Source organism: Primulina huaijiensis, chromosome 9 (assembly GCF_012295235.1).
Source record: "Primulina huaijiensis isolate GDHJ02 chromosome 9, ASM1229523v2, whole genome shotgun sequence".
NCBI lineage: Eukaryota > Viridiplantae > Streptophyta > Magnoliopsida > Lamiales > Gesneriaceae > Primulina > Primulina huaijiensis.
Window position 1 is genome coordinate 2,932,186 of NC_133314.1, and position 21,683 is coordinate 2,953,868.

At 32.7% G+C, this 21,683-nt stretch overlaps 1 protein-coding gene across 4 annotated transcripts; it reads left to right on the forward strand.

Annotated features, from left to right (window-relative positions):
• The first annotated feature begins 8,774 nt into the window (after positions 1-8,774).
• LOC140984953 (folate-binding protein 1-like) lies at positions 8,775-14,244 on the forward strand. 4 transcript variants are annotated; one of them, XM_073452659.1, is made up of 6 exons: positions 8,836-8,967; positions 10,508-10,648; positions 11,535-11,893; positions 12,267-12,589; positions 13,137-13,308; positions 13,889-14,244. In XM_073452659.1, exons 2-5 carry the CDS (start codon positions 10,531-10,533, stop codon positions 13,261-13,263), a joined length of 927 nt encoding a protein of 308 aa, XP_073308760.1. In that variant the 5' UTR covers positions 8,836-8,967; positions 10,508-10,530; the 3' UTR covers positions 13,264-13,308; positions 13,889-14,244. The 4 variants fall into 4 exon arrangements, with proteins under 4 accessions (XP_073308761.1, XP_073308760.1, XP_073308762.1 ...); XM_073452658.1 differs by lacking the exon at positions 8,836-8,967 and adding an exon at positions 9,061-9,513; XM_073452660.1 differs by lacking the exon at positions 10,508-10,648 and having other exon boundaries at positions 8,775-8,967; positions 13,889-14,241.
• Positions 14,245-21,683: the final 7,439 nt, after the last annotated feature.

Below are 21,683 nucleotides of genomic sequence, written 5' to 3' on the forward strand. Positions count from 1 at the left end.
ACGATTCACACAAATAACAAACTCCATCATGATTCATGCATATTTTTGAAATTTAACATAGTGAATAACTAAATTCGATTTATATATACATAAACATAATATGTAAATATCGGTATGCGGAAATATAAACAGGAATGAATTATTACTTACATCCATTGATATTGAATTTGAAACTGTAACTAACGAGATATCACGAATACCGAAAACATATATCTTCTAAATCTTTATGGAATTGTATAGATGATGTATTTCTGAATAATGACATTGATTTATGGACCTTGTATGCCACTATTTATAGACGTTCTCTGATCATCGTAGAGAAACTGAAGATTTGGTAAATCTTGATATTTTTATCCAGTATGTGGTAAATCAAATTTCAAGATATCTATCATCTTAATATAAATAATATTCTTGATTTACTTTTTAAATTTGAAATGTCTCTCATATTTATCTTAATGAAATATGTTGATAATGATTAAATTATTTTATGGACTTAAATAAAATGCTTTAACAATTTTGTACTTGGTCTACATATTTCAAATAATTGAAAAATCAAGAAATCAATTATCATCCAAATTTAATAAACAAATACATGAATCATGACAATAAATCGTCTTGTAATTCCTCGATTAACTTAATGAATAAAAACAACATTTTATTCTAGTTTCAATTTAATTGATATTTTTCTCAAAATAATTAAAATGTTCATAACTAGATATGAGAAATATCACAACTAAATGAGTTTCATAAATATAAAGCAAATGTAAATATCTTGAAATCTTTTAGGAACCAAATCCATCATTAATTATCATATGATCCTTAAACGTGTTAATTTGCAAGCATTTAGGTCATAAAACCATTAATTTAGTGATAACATATTCAATGATCATTTTATTTTGCTTAACACATTCTCAATGGCTATAATAATTTATGTCAATATATTAATTCGACTGTTGCTTTAGTCACAAATACTACAACTAAATTGTCGTATTATAATTTTAATGACTTAGACATAAAATTTACAATTCTAACCAAAAATTGAAACTATTTTGCACACACCATACAATAGTACTTCAAAATAAAAAAACAAATTTAGACTCCACAGTGGAACTAATAAATTTCTTCTAAATTGTCAATTTTTCTATATATATGCATGTAAAACATCAGTATCATGAAGATATCACAAAATATTTTGCAGCTTTTTATTGGTCAATACCGAGATTACTATGATAATTTCCCTATAAATTCGGCTCCCACTAATCTTCTGGTTTACACAATGACCCACAATGTACTAAACAAAACTTAATGAAGAGATAACATTGCAAAACCTTAAATACCGTTAATGTGATGTTTGTTTCAGTCTTTTTATTAATCTCGCATAATAAATGCTCACATGATTAGAGAAAAATCCTTAATGTTATTTCATATAACATTCTTACTAAATATCACGAATAAGTAAAATTGTTTTCACATATATATAATGTAAAATTTAAATAAAAAAATGAGCTATTAACTTCATTTCTACATGAAGAGAATTTTCTTAAATACATGAGAATTTTTCTTTTCACATAATAAATTCCCTCCCTTGAGAAAATTTCTTAGCAACGAGTCTATCTTTATGTCGTTCAGTGTCGTTTAATGAGACTTTATTTGTCTTAAAGAATTATCTACAACAAATGGCGGTTGGACGAACTTTTAGAGTCCATTACTTACTATTGAATTCATCTCATCATTTATAGCAATATATCACATATTAGATTTATTACTGCTAATGGCTTTTGAAAAAATATATCTAGATCATTTTTGGCTCCAAAATAAATAGTCAGATTCAAGATACACAATATAATCACTTGAAATTGTTGATATCTTGATTTCATTAGATCTTCTTGATATTATATCAACACTTTCCAATTATACTAGATTGTGTTGTTCAACTGAATGCTCAATATAATGATGAGTAATAAGATAAACATAATCATAATAAAACAATTTGTGGTATTTATATGACCTGTCCCACTACATACTTTTTAACTTGAGGGATGTTGTCAATAACAATTAATATTCATAACTTATGTGGATGAATGATTATCATAATAATCAATATTCTGAATTTGATCGCTCTTACTAATCAAGTCATTCTCAAGAAATTTACATCTCTTGATTCCACAAAACTTATGATTCATGATGGACATTAAAATTTGCATCTTTCGAGCCTTTTGATATATCCAATGAAATATCCATGATTAGTCCTTGGGTCTTAACTTTATTTCTTGTGTATTATCAACTCGTACCTTAGAAAAGGATACTCAATCATGTATATCTCCCAAACTCGGATTTCAGCGTTCCCGTAATTCAAATGCCGCCTTATGGACAACCTCAACTGGGGATCTGATTTAACATATACCCAATCGTCCTATGAGTTTCAATTGACAACAACGTAAGAAGTTTGGAGCTATTAATCATGTTTCACACAATAGCCATCTTCAATGTATCTACCAAATCACTTTTTACCCTATGTCATATCATGACACTACTTTTTTACTTCCACCATATATGTTTTATCGAACATTCAACACTTCATCGCTGTTATGAAGCAAATAAATATTTATGTCTTGAGTAATCATAAATAAAGGTAATAAGGTATTTTTGATCATATAAATCCATAAATATCCGTAAAAAATTATCTCCAAAATGTCTAACCTCTTTCTTTGACATCTTGATCCACTCACTCTTAATGTAGTGTAAATAAGTGTCAAAACTAGTAAAAACCAAAATAATACATAATAGAAAATTATTAATTCATAACACACTTCTTAATACCAATATTATCTTGAACATGCAATAGTGGATATAATTTTGTAAATTAATGTGAATAGACCATCAGACGAAATAATACTTCCAAAAATATCAAATTTATAAAATAAACTAAATGATAAATCTGAAAAGTTAAGCAATATCTATTTGACACTAGTTTTGAAAATGAAATCTAATTTCTAGAAAAATTTGGACATCGTGCTTGCCCTAAACAAAGAGCAAGTTAAGGAGGAAAATAAGAGCGTCATTGCATGTAATTTCCTTTTACGTGGTGTTTCTGTGTATGTATTAATTGACACTGGGGCAAGGAATATTTATATTGTATTATGCGAATCTATATATTGACTAATTATAGAACAATCATAGATTGTTATCAATGTCTCTTTCAGTTTCATCTAGAAGAAGACGAGAATTGGTTCTTCTACGGCGAGGGAGCTCAACCTCCAATGCTAGTAGTGAATGCTATGAAAGCACATCAGGCTTTAGCGAAATAAGTTGATGGATACCTATTTTATTTTGTCTACATATCAAATGATGTTATCCACCTGAAGAACATTCCAGTTGTTTATGAACTTCCTTGTGTTTTTCTCGATGAATTCCTGGATTTCCTCCGTAGAGGGAAGTGGAATTTGAGATAAAATGGTACCAGGAACCATACTATCTCCAGAGCACCTTATAAATTGGTATCATCAAAGATGAAAGAGTTGAAACAACAGTTACAAGATCTTCTTGACAAGAGATACATTAGACCCATTGTATTTTCTTTGGGAGCACCAGTGTTGTTCATTAAGAAGAATGATGGGTCTATGCGGCTTGACATAGATTATCGACAGTTGAACCGAGTTACAATCAAGAATAAATATATGTTATCACGGATCAATGACTTGTTTGATCAAGTGCAAGGGACTTCAGTGTATTCAAAGATCTATTTATGGTTTGGATATCATCAGCTTGGATTTCATCAACAAAATATCTCTAAAACTGTATTTCAAACAAGGTATGGGAACTACGAGTTTTTAGTGATGTCATCTGGTTTGATGAATGCTCCAGCAGTGTTTATAGATTTGATAAACCAAGTATTTTAGGAGTATCTTAACAAGTTCATCATTGTCTTTATTGATGGCATACTAGTATACTCTCGTAGCCTTAAAAAGAATACACAACATTTAAGGATTATGTTTCTAACATTGAGGAATCACCAACTGTATGCTAAGTTGAGAAAATGCGAGTTTTGCTCGACAGAGTTGTCTTTTTGGGACATGTCATATCTAAAGATAAGATATCAGTGGATAATAGCAAGATCAAAGCAGTGTTGAGTTGGGCACGACCGGAAATCAGGTCATGAGATAAGAAATTTTCTAGGTTTTGTAAGTTATTACCAGATATTCAACTTGGGGTTTTCTCATATTTCCAAGAAATTGACACAATTGACATGTAAGAATGTGCAATTCGAGTGGACACATGATTGTGAAAATAGTATCAATGAACTGCACCAACGTTTGACAACTGCACTAGTTTTAGCTTTTCCATCTAGATTAAGAAGGTAAATTTTTTACATTGATGCATAACTTCAAGGACTTGAGTTTGTTTTAACCCAGAATGGTTATATGATTGCATATGCATCCAAAAAGTAGAAGAAACACAAATAGAATTATCCAATTCATGATCTAAAATTGACAGCGATTGCGTTTGCTTTGAAAATTTGACGACATTATCTCCGCGGAGAGAGATTTGATATTTTTATGGATCATAAGATCTTGAAGTATATTTTCACTCAAGCAGATTTAAATATGAGCCAAAGAACATGGATGGATTTGTTGAAGGATTATGATTGCAAAATCAAGTACCATCCAAGATCAGCAAATCTCATAGGTGACGTTCTTAGTCACAAGATGAGATTATCCGCACTTTAGACAAGTCTCATCTCAAGTGTAATTCAATTTTTTTGTTCTTTAGGATTTCACTTCCATCATAAAAAAAAAGAATGAAAAACATTCGAGTAACAAACATTTTATCTGAACCGGTGTTGTATATCAAAATCAGATAAGCTCAGTTTTCTGACCTGAATGTGCAAAAGTTAGCAAGGTTAGCTAACAGAGGCAACACCTCTGACTTTCCATTTTAAACAGATGGAACTTTGTGTCTGTGAGGGGAAATCGTAGTTCCAAATGATTCTGATTTGAGAGGCAAGATTTTATCTCAAGACCATAGTAGTAAGTTGGGTATCCACCCTAGAAGCATAAAAATGTATAAGGATTTGAATACCACTTTTTGGTGGAAATGTATGAAGAGAAGTGTTTATCAGTTATATCCAGGTGTTTGGTTTGTCAGCAAGTGAAGATGAACATCGACGACTAGGTGGATTACTTCATAATCTTCTTATCCCTTAATGAAAGTGGGAGCATGTGACGATTAATTTTTTCACCTGCTTGTTATTTGTCTTCCAAGAATTGTAATGTCATTTGGGTAGTTTTGACCAACTGATTATGTAATGCCCCAGATTCGACGACTGTCCTCACTGTACCAATACGAGTCTTTCCAGCGTGCTTATGTCCTCACTCACACGCACCCTAGGAAACTTCCCAGGAGGTCACCCATCTTAGAATTGCCCCAAGTCAAGCACGCTTAACTTTGGAGTTCTTATGTGATGAGCTACCGAAAAGAAGATGCACTTTCGTGGTATGAGTAGTACATATCAAATCTTTTAAGCCATCTTCAACTGTACAGTCCATTACATTGAACAGTCTCGGAATCCCTCTCTTTCTGGTGTAAGATCGGTTCATTCATGTTCCCTCCGCCTAGAAGCCTGCCAGGAGCCGCTCATTGTCCGTGCAACCTCATGGCACCGGCGATCACTCCCCGCCCTCTTCGGCCCTGGGCCTCACATGCCAACCAGCTTCCGCTTGGTTCGTCCCCGAACCACACCGTACTAGGAGAGGTCGGCTCTGATACCAACTGTAACGCCCCAGATTCGACGACTGTCCTCACTGTACCAATACGAGTCTTTCCAGCGTGCTTATGTCCTCACTCACACGCACCCTAGTAAACTTCCCAGGAGGTCACCCATCTCAGAATTGCCCCAAGTCAAGCATGCTTAACTTTGGAGTTCTTATGTGATGAGCTACCGAAAAGAAGATGTACTTTCGTGGTATGAGTAGTACATATCAAATCTTTTAAGCACTGTTCAACTGTACAGTTCATTACATTGAACACTCTCGGAATCCATGTCCTTCCGGTGTAAGATCGGTTCATTCATGTTCCCTCCGCCTAGAAGCCTGCCAGGAGCCGCTCATTGTCAGTGCAACCTCATGGCACCAGCGATCACCCCCCCGCCCTCTTCGGCCCCGAGCCTCACAGAATAAGTCAACACATTTCATTCTATATAGTAGGGAATATAGTTTCTATCGCATGTCAAAACTATACCTCTGATATATTCTTAAAAACCATGGTGTAGCAACAAGTATAGTCAGTGACAAAGACTCACGATCTAACTCAAGGTTCTGGGGAAGTTTTCATAAAGCATTGGGAACGACAATGGGTGTGACTGCCTATCATACAAAGATTGATTGTCAGTTTGAGAGGACTATTCAGACACTCGAGGACATGCTACGTGCTTGTGTTATAGATTTTTGTGTATCGAATGACTTTACTGTCGTATCTGTTCAACATTCAAAATATTTTTCATGTATAGTTGCCACGAAGGTATGTAGTAGATGAATTGCACGTCTTTGACTTGACAGATGTTTAACTTGAAGAAGACTCGACTTATGTCGAGCAGCACTCTTAACTCTGGGTAGGAAAGAGAAGAAGCTCAGAAACTAGACCATCCCACTTGTTCTAGTGAAATGACAATGCCAAGGTACCACATAGGCGACTTGGGAGTTAGAAAATCGTGCTCGCTCAGAGTATCCATATTTGTTTTGAGTTATATCATTGCAATCATGAGTTGTATCATATTCATTTTGTATTTGTACTTCAATTCTGATTTTGGATAACGAAATCTTTGCAAGAGGGGAGGATATAGTGACCCAAATATTTATTTGAATGAATTACTAATTAAGACATGATTAAATAGTTATTAATTAGGCATTATTAAATAATTGATTAATTGAATATCAACATGTTGGGATCCACCGAATTTAAAATGGATCACCCAATCTACTTCAGATTACAATATCCCGAGAAATCCAACTAGACGAATGAAACCATGACACATGATAGATAAGATTGAGTTCAGATCATCTGAACTAGTCCGGATCCAACTTTTAAATAGAAGCTGATTTCATTTGTTTCCTATACTGCTTTCCCTTATCTTATCATTCTCGATATTTAGCCATATACATTAGGTTTTTAGCCAGTTTCTAGGACACTTTAGTGTCGGGAAGCTTCGAAGCTAGTGTCGACTCGAGAAAATGTTAGTGAACCGGGACACACAGATCGAGACATTATCAGCAGGCTGACAATTGATGCATGTATAGTCCTTAAGCCTTAAATAGTTATTTAAGGATCATTTGGAAGAATTTTGAAGCATGTTTGTAATTTTGATCTAGCATGATATTGATTTCAGTATGTTGGTATTGTCTAAGTTTAGAAGAGTAGACTTTATGTCAGATTTTTTTTAGTAGGTATGTGATGTACTGATTGAAATATCCCAACGTAGTTTACATACTTATATGATGCATATTTATATGTTACATGATACTTATTTTACTACTTTGACATATTATGCATGATATATCATGTTGGACCTGATATCTTTTGAGATATAATTTGTTTGTTTAGATTGTTTAGTCATGTTGTGTATTGTGTACAGTTGGGTATCGAGAGCTACAGTGTCCGACGGGAGCCAGGGGATCTGATGACCCTGGACAATGTAGGTCCACGTCTTGATGATGAATGTGGGAGTCGAAACATGCTTATGACAGATCAGAGACTACACACTCAGATGCCTCTAGACTGAGCATGAGATTCTTGACTTGATCTTTGATATTCGAGTATATTGTATTTCACATGCATCATATCGGTTTGTATACTCGTAAATTTTCGTATTGGGCGATTGTAGTTAATGTCCTTGTTTTCCTCTTGGACACTCCATTCTACGGGACAAGTCTTAGGTTAGATGGTTCGGATGGCCAGAGCAGCTGGTTTTTTGGTGGTGATCTAGATGAGGTTTTATTTGGATTCTCATATTCTCGTACAATATTATGATTTCGATATGGTTGTATTAACGTTTAAAACTAAGATTATTGTTATGTTTTCGTTTGGGTTGTAAGATGATTAAGTTATTTTGTTCCGATGTTTAATTGTTTTTATTAAGTTTTAATCATGCATGCTTGTTAGTCTACTTTGTAGTGGCTCAGATAATGGCGCTATATTTAGTGGTATCAGGGCATGCAAAGATTTTTGGAACATTAGTAACTCTGTTTCGAAGATTTAGAGGTTGGTTTTGATTTCCTTTCAGATGTCAGGAGATGAAAGCAATCACAAAAAAAATAATAGTTGAAAATTTACACACTCATATAAAAGCTGGTCTAAATGGGCCAGCCAGCCAACCCACGCGGGTCACGAGTCTAGGCGGCGGGTCACGAGTCTAGGCGGTTGACCCATGGGTTGAGGAAAAAAAAGATATAAACGTATTTTTTTTAACGAAAGTTGTAAATTTTTTTGTGCTAATTACTTTGTAAAATATAAAAATGTGAAATCAATAATTTTATTAATATATTTTTAGAATTTTTTTGAATTGAACTGAGCCGAGAATTTTTGTTCTCGAGATAATAGGTTTTTGGCCAGCCGACCCAGTCTACCATAGTCGGGCCATCTGACAGTACTAGTAATCGGCGTCCAAACATAGTTTGTAATGGATTATTCGTTCTGATAATTTATTTTCAGATTATTTTTAAATAACTTATAAAATAGGCCACGAGCTATTATAGTTTATTTATATTGAATTCGTTGATTTTAGTGACAGTCTTCTACCAAATTCATTATCATTCGACAAAGGACAATCGAATCAAATCCATGCTTCCGCAACTATTCAGCGACATACCCCAAGAAAATAACGGATGGAGTTGAAGAAGAGAAAGAAGATGAAGCACAATCTCATTTTATTCTTGTTGCTTGCAATCTCCAATTTTATGTTACGGAGATCATATAGTGATTGATGTTGACTCACAATCTCATTTTATTCTTGTTGCTTGGAATTTCCAATTTTATGTTACGGGGAACATATGGTGATTGGTGTTTTCTCTTCTTCTCTATCTTGTAGCAATTGGGTTTATGACTTGGCTCGTTGCTACTTTTTCTGATTTTTGGTGGGCATTTAGTAAACTTTATCACTTATTAGCAGCTGTTCGTGTATCAATTTTTTTGGGTTGAGTTATTTGTTATTAATGATTAAAATTGTTTTAAGCTTTATTTGGTGTCAAATATATCAAATTTCTTTATTTTGGTGATGATGATTCTCCTGTATATCTGGGAGTTCTCTTTGTCCGAAGGAGTGCAAATGTCTGCTCTGTCATGTTTTATTGAACAACTGGTAGTTCTATGTGGTGAGGGCATGAAGTTTTGAGTATGAAATTTCAGTCAAGTTCAAGCTTTCCATCAGTTTGGAACATGATTGTTTGATTGAATCATACTTCAGGCCACCTGGGCAGCAGGAAATATGATTCTATGATTTAAAGTTGTCGCTTTTTATTCTCGGTGCTTGTTAATTTTTATTCCTCTTGTATTTTTCTTTTCCTGTATTTTCATTTTTCTTGTTTGTGTGTGCCTTTTAGCAGTATCTTTTTGTTATCCTCTGTTATTCAATTTTTAAAATTTGTAAATGGTACCGTTGAGAAGGTGTTTTGGACATGAACTCCAAACTTTTTTTGTTCTTTCCAAAATCTGTTGGGAAGGCATAATGCTTAGCGTTAGTGAATGTGATACCCTTTGGAGTTTCCAACTTACATCTTGTCCTGGTAGTAGTTTCTCTGATATTTTTCTATGCTTTGTCTTCAACCGACCTTACCTACCTCTTCGAAAAGAGCACACTCGCCTGGAACAAAACAAGCTGATAAGCTCGATCAGTAGGGCTCCTCACCCGAGGATCCCTACCTCTCTCGTACCTCATAAATCCAGAATTTCTTTAAGTCCATATCTGGGATCGAAACCGATTCCATTCCGAGCGAACAGGACAGCTTCTCTCGAACTCAAGGATCTATTGGGATTTGCTATGCTGGTCGTCTACCTCTTGTTGCCGAAGAAGCAATTTAGCATCTATCTAGATGCTGATTCTTCTGCTCAGAAATTGAGCCTGGAATCAACTCTTTTATTGGTTGTCTCCGTACAATTTTCCCAATCGTTAAGCAATAAGATGTAGGCCTTGAAATAGAGTCAAACTAGGGACACCCATGGGCAAAAAATATCTTCAGTTGTAATTGAGTAATATGTGTCTCGTTTTGATGACTGAGGTATCTGGGAAAGAATATAATCCAGAGACATATTAGCTTTACCTTATTAACTTCACTACTCAGTCTTGAATATTCATTGTTGTGAGACTACAAGTTACTAACTTATTAAATTAAGAGCGAATTGAAAACCTATTGAGTTTATATCAATGTTATTATGAAGTAATCATGAATTTTCTGGCCATTTTTTTTGTAAATTATCCTCAAAAATGGTTTGCTTTATTTATTTATTTATATACAATCAGGTTTGAGTGTTTAGGTGCAAAATATGTCTTGGGCCATAGACGCAAGGTGCATTCCTGCAAGGCGCAAGATGAGGCATGTAGTTAGAATCAAATATATTTGTTCAATGTTTTCAAGAAGAGGCTTTGATGTTATTGAAAGCAGTAAATTTTTTAGTGTTGTATATCTCAAAATTAAAGTAACTGCATGTGTAATATCATAGAGATAAATGTATTTTGCTCAAAGAATGCACATTTCAGAAAACCGTGCAAACTATGGCTGTATGTTTATAAGTAGTATATCATAAATCATTAATTTTGGTCTTTTGGCTGTCAATCACTGAATTTCATGGACTCTACAATGGAATTCTGGAATTTTCACATTCAATCATGTATTTCAATAGATAGTGGAAGGAAAATAAAAGTGGAGTTCAATATTTATCTATTAAGTGAGAAGAATGAAGAATGAGAGTTGACAGAAGAAAGAGTGAGGAACAATGAGTAATGGAAATTGCAAAGAAAGAGGAGAGAAAAGGAGGGAGAAGAAAAAAAATAAAGACAATAGGGGGTCGGGATTTTTTGAAAAAGGCACACCTCTTGGTTTATCTTATGATTGAAAAACGCATTGAGGTTGGGCCTATCTATGCTTGTGGCCTAGGCCTACAGGTGCCTTTAATGGATATGCTTAGAAATGTACCTTAAAAGGCGAATTTGTTCTAATGATTAGATTTTCTGAAAATTTATCTTTAGAAAAGAAGAAGCTAAGTGAGAGAATCAAGATACCTTTCTTGATGAAGTGAGAAAATAACCTCGGGGATTAAAACTCAACCATGATTTTGTGTCCATCTTATGTTTTGGGAAGTTTTTTGAATCCTGAGTGAGGACATACTAAAAGCGTCATCATCCCATATAGTTGTGATCCATATCAATAGAACTCCATGTATAATAATAATTTATTTAAATGGAAGGAACATGAAATATTGACTGAGTTATTTGTGGTGCGAAAGCTATCAAATACATCTCGATCTTTAAATGTTATTGATAAACATAGGTAAAACCGGCGAAGTGTGCATTTCTCAGGGTGGTCGGTTTCCCCAATTTGCAAATGAGGGTAAACCACCAAAAAAAGCAAGCAAGGGTCACAAGGATATGACTCTCTGCCGGGTTTTTCGCAAAAGGAGTTGCTGTGATGTAACACAGACTCATCCTGCTTTATTATCCATCAGAAGGCTTGCTTCATCTGGGGAAGCAACCCAAGATTGCTCGCAGTTATGGGAATTTTTGGAATGTTCTATCTGTGATCCACGGGTTGGTGTGCAGCCTGGACCTCCATGTATATGTGCTTCCTTTTGTAATAGAGTGTACGAAGCATGCTCAACAGCATACTTTTCTATGGATGTAAAGGCACAGGTTTGTACTTTGTTGTACTCTATTTTTATCTTAATTTTTTTTTTCATATTTTAATATATAATAAATTATGGAGATGCTCTAGTAAGGCTGACATGATTGTGCTTTTTGGTGGGGGGAGAGGGGAGATATATCTATTGTGAGCATTCCTCATTGGATTTAGATGCACGTTTCTTTAAAATGAAATATAACAAGTTAAGAATATGAGAGCACTGGCTTGCTGTTCATTGTTTTGCGCTTAATTTTGAGTAGACTTGCGTTGATGACACTGGACTGAAGAGATCTGAAATTCGGAAATTTATTGCTCAAGCGTTTGCATATATTACCTGACTGATATTCAGCGGATTTTATAGCTCTTCGGAAAATTACATGGCAGGTTTTAGCACCATGCGGATCAGGCGACTTTGTTTGTGGTAAAGCTTCTGAATGGGTTTCAAATGGAACAGAGCTCTGCCATGCCTCAGGTTTCTCCGTCAGTTCATTTGACTATCCTGGAGAAGCATCATGCTATGGTGGGAGGGGTGGTCTGGATTATATTACTAATTCGTGGAAGACTTCACGTTCCAAAGTTTTACACGGAGATCAAAGTAACGGGGTTCTAGAATATTTGAGGCAGTGGATGACTAATATGTCGTTGAATGAAAGAGTTTCTTGGGCTATTGGTGGGATGGTTCTTACCGCTGGAATTTTATTTGCAAGGTCAGGCAATTTTTGCATAATTGTGAAATTTTCAGCATTTTATTTGTATTTTGCTGGAGAAATGTTCTCCAAAAAGATGTGAAGCCAATATCGAAAAATCTGCAAACGATGAGTGGACCTATCATTCATTCTTTTTGTCTTTTTTTTTTTGCCACTTTTCCTACCCTTGAAGCATCTCTAATCTCTTTCATTAGACTAATTTGGTGTCTTGTTTTAATTATTTTAAAAATGGAATTGGAAATTCCTTCTAGGCAAGAGGAAGAAATGAAGAAGCTAAAGAAATTTGAGATGGTTTAGGAAATTGGCTGGTGTAGTGCAGGACTATATTTGTGACTTGTCCATTTGAAATACCGGATGAAAACCAGCCTTGCATTCTGCTTTCAGGACCATAAATTTATTTTGTTTTCTTAAAATTGATTAATAAGATTTATGGAGATTTGTTTTTCAATAAATGCAATTTTTTCACATGATATTTCATTAGTTGAAGGCTTTACATCCTCGGTAAATATTTCATCGGCTCACTACACTGGTTTAATGGAGAATGCAGTAAAAGGAAGAGTCACAAGCAACGTCAGAAGCACATAGCTGTTCAAAGAAGGGCAAAGAAACTGGGAACAAAGATAAATTCCGTGTCTCCCGTTGGTCAAGAAAACAGAAGAGGAACTGGAAGATGAATCAGGGCCTATCTGCATATAGTTTTTGTGCTTAAATGTCTTCAGGTTTGTCACTTAATCAATCATCAAAAGACTCATTTTCTTATCCTTTACCTTCAGCACGAAGTTACTAGCTTTATATTAGTAGTTTACCTTATGAGTCAATTATTTTTTTTATAAAGAATATAGTTTAGAATAAGTTTTTGTAATATTTTTTTATATAAACTGCCCCCGTGGTACTTTTTGAGTACCTAGCGGGAGGTCCTACGTTTCGAATGTTATGCATTTGCTGGCACATCTGGTGAAGCACGAAGCCGTTTGAGGATGGGAAAGTTTGAAAATAACAGTTCTTGAGAGAACGTATTTCACGTTTGCCAAATAATGCTAAATCACATCCTATAACTTAAAGCAATCTTGAATTTCCCATATATGTATGATGCATGAGTAAGACGGTGAAGAGCGCCGATTATAATTTAAAACTAATGTTCGAAATAAGAGATATTATCCATAGATTACAAAACCAATAAGTGATTGGCATTGTCAACATCTATTTTAATAACCACTGGCAATACATGTATGATATAGATATTTGATGCAAAACCAATAGTCCTGAATTATTTTGCTTTCCTCTTGTTTTCTTCTGCAGTTTAGGCGCTGCCAGGCTTGTGCTCCTAATTTGTCCCCATCAGATAGCAAGAAAATGACACATGATTTGAGTCACTAATAGGGCCGAGGTGTATCGAATTATGTACTCTTGTGGTGTCTTCAATTAGATTTTTTTTATACATAAACTAAAATTTTGGATCCTGATTTGTTTATTCATACGTGTAGAGTTTCACTTTGTCTTTGTCCTTTAGGACAAGCATTTCTGCATCCCTTTTATTTGGTCCTTTTAAATTGCCAAAACGGACTTGTAATACTGAGATGAAAAAGTATTGCAAGTATACGTGTAGCAGGAACAATAATCGTCGCATAAACGAATTTGAAAAGGAGATATGTATAAAATTTCATGGAGTGAAGTATTTTAAAAGATAAAGTTTGTTTGTTTGTTTGTTTTTTTTATAAACTAAGTGTATAAAAAATAGTACCATGATTGGTTTTTTTTTTTTTTTATTAACTTGAGAATTTTATTTGTGGGAAGTTTGAAACTAAACTTGCACCATGAAAATTCTAAGCCTATTCTTCCTAATCCCCCTCCGCCTCCCCGCCCTATCCGCCACCTTTTCTGCAGCTCCGAGTCCCTCCACGTCACCCAATGCCACAGATTTCGTCCGCACGAGCTGCTGACACCACACGATACCCAGGGCGCTGCTACAACACTCTAGCCGGCTATTCCGAGACCGTGCATCAAGACCCAACTTTGCTAACTCGTGCAGCCATCTTCGTGAGCTTCTTCAAGACCAGAAGCATAGCTTTCTACGTCGGCAACCTCTCCCATGAATCTGGAGTAGGAGCCAGAGAAGGAGACGACCCTCAGCCTCGGCGGTAGTTTACGACTGCTTCACGCTTCTGAGCGATGCTGTGGATCACTTTCGTTGTTCCCTCCGCCAGATGGTTGTCCTCAATGGCAGCAGCGAGGAGATGAAGTACGGCCAATGAGCAACGTGCAAACTAAGACGAGCGCTGTGAAGTCTGTGAAGGTTTATGTTTATGATATTAAATAGAACATATTTTTAAATAAAATCCAATTTTTTTGAGAAAGTTTAAAAAATATATTGTAGTAAGGGAGCTATAGATTTTCGCATTGTTGGAAAGAGAACTTCTCTTTTGCAATAATCATATGGATCTATATTCGTGAGACGGAGTGATTCACTCGACAATATTGAGAATTTTTTCATAAAAATTAATATTATTTTTAACTCAAATTAATATATATTACACAATATATTTTTAAAAAACATGTCTTATAAAATCATAAGGCAATCGTCCATGATTCCTTCACCCCGGCTCGTATTTGTTCGTCGACCAAATCTCGATCTTATCTGGTTTGTGGAACCATTTCCAGGATCTCATCTAACACCATCAGTAGGGGCTGGAGGCGGAGCCACTCTACCATCCCTACCCAAATTTTACAAATTTTTTTTGGTTTTTCAGTAATTTTTTTTAGTTCTATCTTGTTTTTGAGTTTTTTTCGCTTTATTTTATTGATACAAATTTGAAGAATTTTTTTAACTATGAAGAATTTTTTAAAATGACATTCTACAAATACCTATAATCAAATTTGACTTTTGCTCTCATTTTGTTCAAAAGGATGAAGAACTTAATATAAATTGATTTTTAAAATTAGCTTTAAGTTCCAAATATATTTTTGGACTATATTTACAACAACATACAAATATATTAAATTGAGCTAATATGATAATATAATTATGCAGTTACTACATATTTTATTATATTTTTATTTAATTTATATTAATACTAAAAGTTTTATAGAATTATATTTTTTTAGTATGAACTAATGTATGTTTATAAGAATTGATTTTGAGAAAATAAAGTAATGATTTTGAGAAAATAAAGTAATGATTTTGAGAAATTGCAAATTTTCAATGTGAATCATAGTATGTGATAATATATGATTTATCAATGATTTGAATTTTGTGCACAATGATTTAAATGATGTATCAAGCTTTTTGTTTTCTATTAATGTCCATATTATTATTTGATGTTTGTCAATGTTTAAATCTATGCATTTTTTTTACTGTTGGTTTTAAAAATGATGTGAACTGACTTTGGCTTTTGACCGCAATGATTCTTAAGAGCAAAAAATTTGAAAATTCCGTTTTGGAATTAAGATAGACCACACATCAATTTAGTATAGAGGTGAACAAAATATTGATTTGAATCCAAATAACTGATCGAACTGAATTAATTTGAAAAATCAATTTGTTTAATTGGAATTTTTGTTTTAGTTTTTAAAATCTGGTACAGACCGTTCTTGTCAACAAAATGATTCAATCACAGTTGAGCACCACTATCGATTTGATGTATTTACAGCTACAATAGAATTTTTAGTTGAATAGCTTAATAATATATTCAAGGATGAGGCAATTGCACTTCTTAGTTGTGCTTTGAAATCTAAAGAAAACTTTAAGTTTCTTAATGTTGATCATATCTATCGATTTGGAGAAATTCTATTATCTTGATTTTGATTAACAAGATTTGCATAATTTGATAATGTAATTGGATCACTATAAACTTGATGTTGCTGGCTATGAAAGATTTCAGAATTTATTAACTATTTCTGAATTATGTCGAAGATTAATTGAGACAAATAAGTTAAGAACCTACGATTTGATTGACATGTGATTTATACATTTTTATCTACGTCGTTTACTTATTTATCGAATCTGATATATTTAGTTAATTGACATGTTGATTTGTCTTGTTTTAACTCTCTTCGTTTCTACAGCAACAATGGAATGTGCATTTTCAGGAATGAAACTTGTTAAAACAGCTCTTCGTAACAATATGGAAGCAGAGTTTTTCGGAAATTCTATGGTAATCTACATCGAACGAGATTTGATTGAAAAAATTGATAACGATTTAATAATTAATGAGTTTTATTCTAAGAAAAATCGAAGAGCACAACTTCAGTAGTGTTTTAGCTCCATGTTTTTGAATGTATTAAATATTAAATACACTTGTCTATGTTTTCATGAAGTCAATGTTTACATATATTTTTTTTAGATTTTTTAATTAATTATATATTTTATTAAATACAGTATGGGACGGAGCCAGCCCTAGATAATTTTGAATCCTGGCTCCGCCCCTGACCATCAGCCTCGCGGCCCCTCAAAATGGAGATTAATTATGAGGAAAGTATAACAGTCGAAAAGCCTCTGAGCTTGTGTCGAAACAAAGAATGCATGAATCATTCTCACTTTCTCAGGATATGTGGTAGGCTGGTTGCATGCATACCAGCGAATCGTGCCATTAAAGAAGGTTCAAAACAAGGTTCATACCAAATTTCAGGCAATTTTGCATCAATTTGCTTCCATGAATTGGAGGTTGAATTGTACATGTACAAGTAAATACTATGATCTCCAGGACTGAACAATCTTGTAAGCTTTTGAAACACACCTAAGTTTTAACATAGATTTCACTGGAAGGCATATCAGAATTGGATGGGGCTGAACTGATCATCTCGTTTTATCTGACAATTTTTTAAATTTATCTGATACTGTGTGAAATTCACAAGAACATCATGTGTAAAAAGTACACAACACCCGATGTTGTATTTTTAACACAACAGTCAGCACATCATCAGGCAGAAGTGAATCTTCCATTATTGCATGCGCACCTCCGAGATCAAATCACTACTTTATCCAATTCTTTATAATCTATTGTATGCTCTGCTTTGCACATTTATCTCTTGAGATATATAGCATTCAAATATATACAAACTTGATATTGTTTCAGGGTGAAATTTCTTAAAGAATGGTGCAAAATAGGGAAAATTGTGTTTTGGTAATAGATGTTTGTTTTTTTAATGATTTCAGTCATTTTTCCAATGTAGTGATGATCTAGCGTCAAAGCGACGATGACGTCACACGAACACTTCAATGACTAAAAAAATTATCAAAAATTGAAAGATACATGACTTAATTTGAAATTTGATCGCATAGAGAATCAAAATCGTATAGAAACAAATATACAAAAGCAAAATTTGTAGCTCGTGCCTCGCCACTAGAAAAAGAAGAAATGGGTTATGATTTTGTCGGCTCGTTTTGGTTCCGGGTCATGCCGGACTGACTCATCAATTTTTTAAAAATAATTTATTATATTATTTTAAATGATCTATAAACGGTTAATGAGTTTTGAAAATTTTATAATATTTACTAGTAATAAGCATATGAGTTGCACGTGGATAACAAATGTAGGTGCACTATGAATCATTGTAAATTTTGCAAATAAATATAGAAACACAATTTATTTCTCTTCTTATTCAATAGAAAATATTGTTTCATAATTTATTTATCATTTTAAACAAACATAAATAGAGTAATTGAAATTATTGAGTACTCTGATATTTTCAAAGTAACTGATTATCTTTAATTTTATTTGTGTGATTATTTATACATAGAGGATCTGACATATATGTTATTTCTATAAAACAATAACAACACACTTGAAGATCATTTATGTCGTGTGACGTAAAGTTCAGCTATCGGATTGAGACACTAACAAATGAACCTGTAAGAAAAAAAACAAATAAACAATTCTATATATACCAAGAAATGAAAGGGCAAGATCTCACCATGATAATAAATATATATTACTATTGCTGAGTGAAATATTTGTCTCTATTGCTGATAGAATAATCGAAACGTGGTGTTTGTGCTACTGTATCATTTAAAAGATTTGAGCTGTACCATTACCACCAGCTATAATTTTTGATAAAGCAGTAAGTATTCGATTCTACATTTGATATCATAGCCAAGTTTATGGGTATGAATCTCATTGATTACAAGGAATGTCATTGTTGGGAGGAAGATTGTTGAGTGCAATAATTGTCCTTGTTGCTAGTAGAGCAATTGAAACGTGGTGCTTGTTCTGTTGTATAATTTAAAAGATTTGAGTTGCTCCATTAACACCAACTATAACTTTTGGTAAAATGACAACCGCTGAATCCTACAGTTACAGCTTTTGATGGAAGCATGAACAACAAATAAAGAAGATCAACATATCCTGATAACATGAATCGTGAAGAGCACAACATCGGTTAGAATGGAGATTTTCCAGTACTCGGTTTGTAGATCAGAAAAAAAATCCGTCTCTTGTGTAACAATGGCTTTCTTAGAAACCAAAGAAGCTCAAAGTGAAAACAAATGGTCAATTTAATTATCATTTCACCGAGTTCTTTTTTTAAACTTCAAACTGGAAGATAAATCACAGTTCTTTAATTGAAAGTAACCATACATGTTAAAGAAGACAATTTACCTGCGATAAGGGATCGGATTCTATGTTTTCTCCAATTGATGCACCATTTTTTATCCGAGATATTTGGGAAAATAGACCTGATCAACTATTTTTTTTAAAAAAAATCTCAATTGTATTTAAAATATACTGTAAAATGTCATTTTTAAAAAATAATAATTGATCAGTTTTATAAAACAAAATGTCATTTTTTATCCATGGTCGAAATCTTTAATCCTAACTATCTATATTAATCTATATTTTAATCTGCATAACTGGTTCTAAAATGTTGATTCTCTATATTGGTAACTAAAATATTAATTTATTATAAACATAGTAGATTTTTAAACATTTTTTTCATTTCAATATATGTATTAAAAAATATTAGTGACTTATTTAATTTTGATATGATATTGAATATTAACACATGATTAATATAGGGTTAATGGCATCCTACCACTCGTGAAATTATTAAGTGATATAAAACCTCCTAATAAAAATTAATAAGCTAATAAACCTTCAAGTTTTTTAAAAAGTAGCTGAAAAGTACTGTTGGAAAATTTTCATATATATAATTTTTATCCCTTTCCATATAAATTGACAAAATACTTTTAATTCTTGAGTAAAAATATTTTTCCTTGAATTTAATAGAGTATGGTAGCGGTCGATCCCATAAGTATTTATGTTTCGTCTAATAATTGATATGACATCGGATATTGCGGATATGACTTCATATATTATTGATGTTGCTGCAAAAAAGGAATAAAAGTAAAATTAATGACTAATATATTGGACTAAGTTTTATATTGAAGTTACTGCAAAAAAGGATTAAAAGTAAAATTAATGACTAATTTATTGGACTAAGTTTTAAGTGACAAAATTGATTTATAAAAAATCAAAGGGTCAAGATACCCATTATATTGTGTAAATCTATTATTGTCTAAATTTTTATATATTTATTTTATGGCAAAAACTTGTGTGAGACGGTCTCACGGGTCATATTTGTGAGACGAGTCTCTTATTTGAGTCATCCATGAAAAAGTATTACTTTTTATGCTAAGAGTATTACTTTTTATTGTGAATAAGGGTAGGGTTGACCCGTCTCACAGATTAAAATCCGTGAGACGGTCTCACATGAGACCCACTCTTATTTTATTCATTTTTTAAAATTTTGAATATCAATCTTGCTGACAATGACACAAAAATCAAAATTCGATATAATAAAATTTCAAATTTATTCAAATTTAGGAGTATGACATTTTTAGTCGTGTATCTTCCATTAAATTAAGTGTAATTCTATAACTATATTTTGACAATCAATTTTAGTTATTCTAATCCGAATCATATAAGTAAAATAATAATATCATTGTTAATTTTATATCATTACGCTGTTAAATATAAATGCATGTTACAATATATTTTTTAATAGTCAGAATCTTTATTAAAATTTTTTAACTCGATTTTTTTAATGAAAAAATNAAAACCTCATATTCGCAATAATGGAAACACGATCGTCGGGCTCCCACTGGGACCATCACCCTCACGACGTCGCCATTATTAACGAATTAGTCACAATCACTTCACCTCCTTCAACATTTTTTTCATTCACATCACTTTATAAAAATCATGAATAACATAACATTTTTCATTTTTGAAACCAAGCATGCAACATGTATTTTAAATGTCTTCCTTAAATCATAAAAATCAACAGACATTTAAAAATCATAATTTAATCGTGAACCTTTCATAAACATTTAAAAATAATAATTTTAACCTCAAAACATTTAAAATAACATTTTGACATATTAAATCATAAACATATAAAATTCTCTAAACATTTAAAATATCATTTTAACTTATAAAATCTCATAAACGTATAAAATATCATTTTAACATATAAAATTCCATAAATATCCATAACTATAGAGAATAATCATATTAACACATAAAATAGCATTCAGGGCACTGCCATGACGTTTACTAATTTCTAGGTGTAAAAAGACCGTTTTACCCCTGGACGTCTAATTTTACTTTTTTGACTTTCTTCTTAATTTTATTGACTCTAACAAGTCCCAAATAGTTATTTAAGCCTACATGAATTTTCTCATATTTTTATTTAGCCTAAAACGAGGACTTTTAAATAAGACGTATTACTGCGTTTTAATCCCGAATTAACCCAAACATTAATATAAATTTCCCAAATTCAAAACTTAAACTTATAATAATTATTTAAGCTTAAACCCANAAAAAATATTTCTTTAATAATTTATAGACCCAAATTTTAGACTCATAATTTTTAATTTTTACTTGATAGTACTATTCTGATTGACAATATATAATATTCTATACAATTTTTTTCACATAAGCCCCATACCTCTTATAATTTGATCAATAGTCATTTCAATTCATATTACCTAATGTCTCATTTTTTATATTACAAATAAAATCCAGAATTTTATGAAATTTAAGGATCACTTTTTTCATTCAATATTATTTGATCATTCAATTGTTTTAATTTTTTTTTT

Excerpts from the sequence above, each read along its gene's own strand:
- LOC140984953 (XM_073452659.1), top strand. The coding sequence starts at position 10,531 with ATGTCTTGGGCCATAGACGCAAGGTGCATTCCTGCAAGGCGCAAGATG. Across the intron at positions 10,649-11,534 it reads CTTTGATGTTATTGAAAGCA|GTAAAACCGGCGAAGTGTGC; the intron begins GTAAATTTTTTA and ends TGATAAACATAG. Across the intron at positions 12,590-13,136 it reads GCTGGAATTTTATTTGCAAG|TAAAAGGAAGAGTCACAAGC; the intron begins GTCAGGCAATTT and ends TGGAGAATGCAG.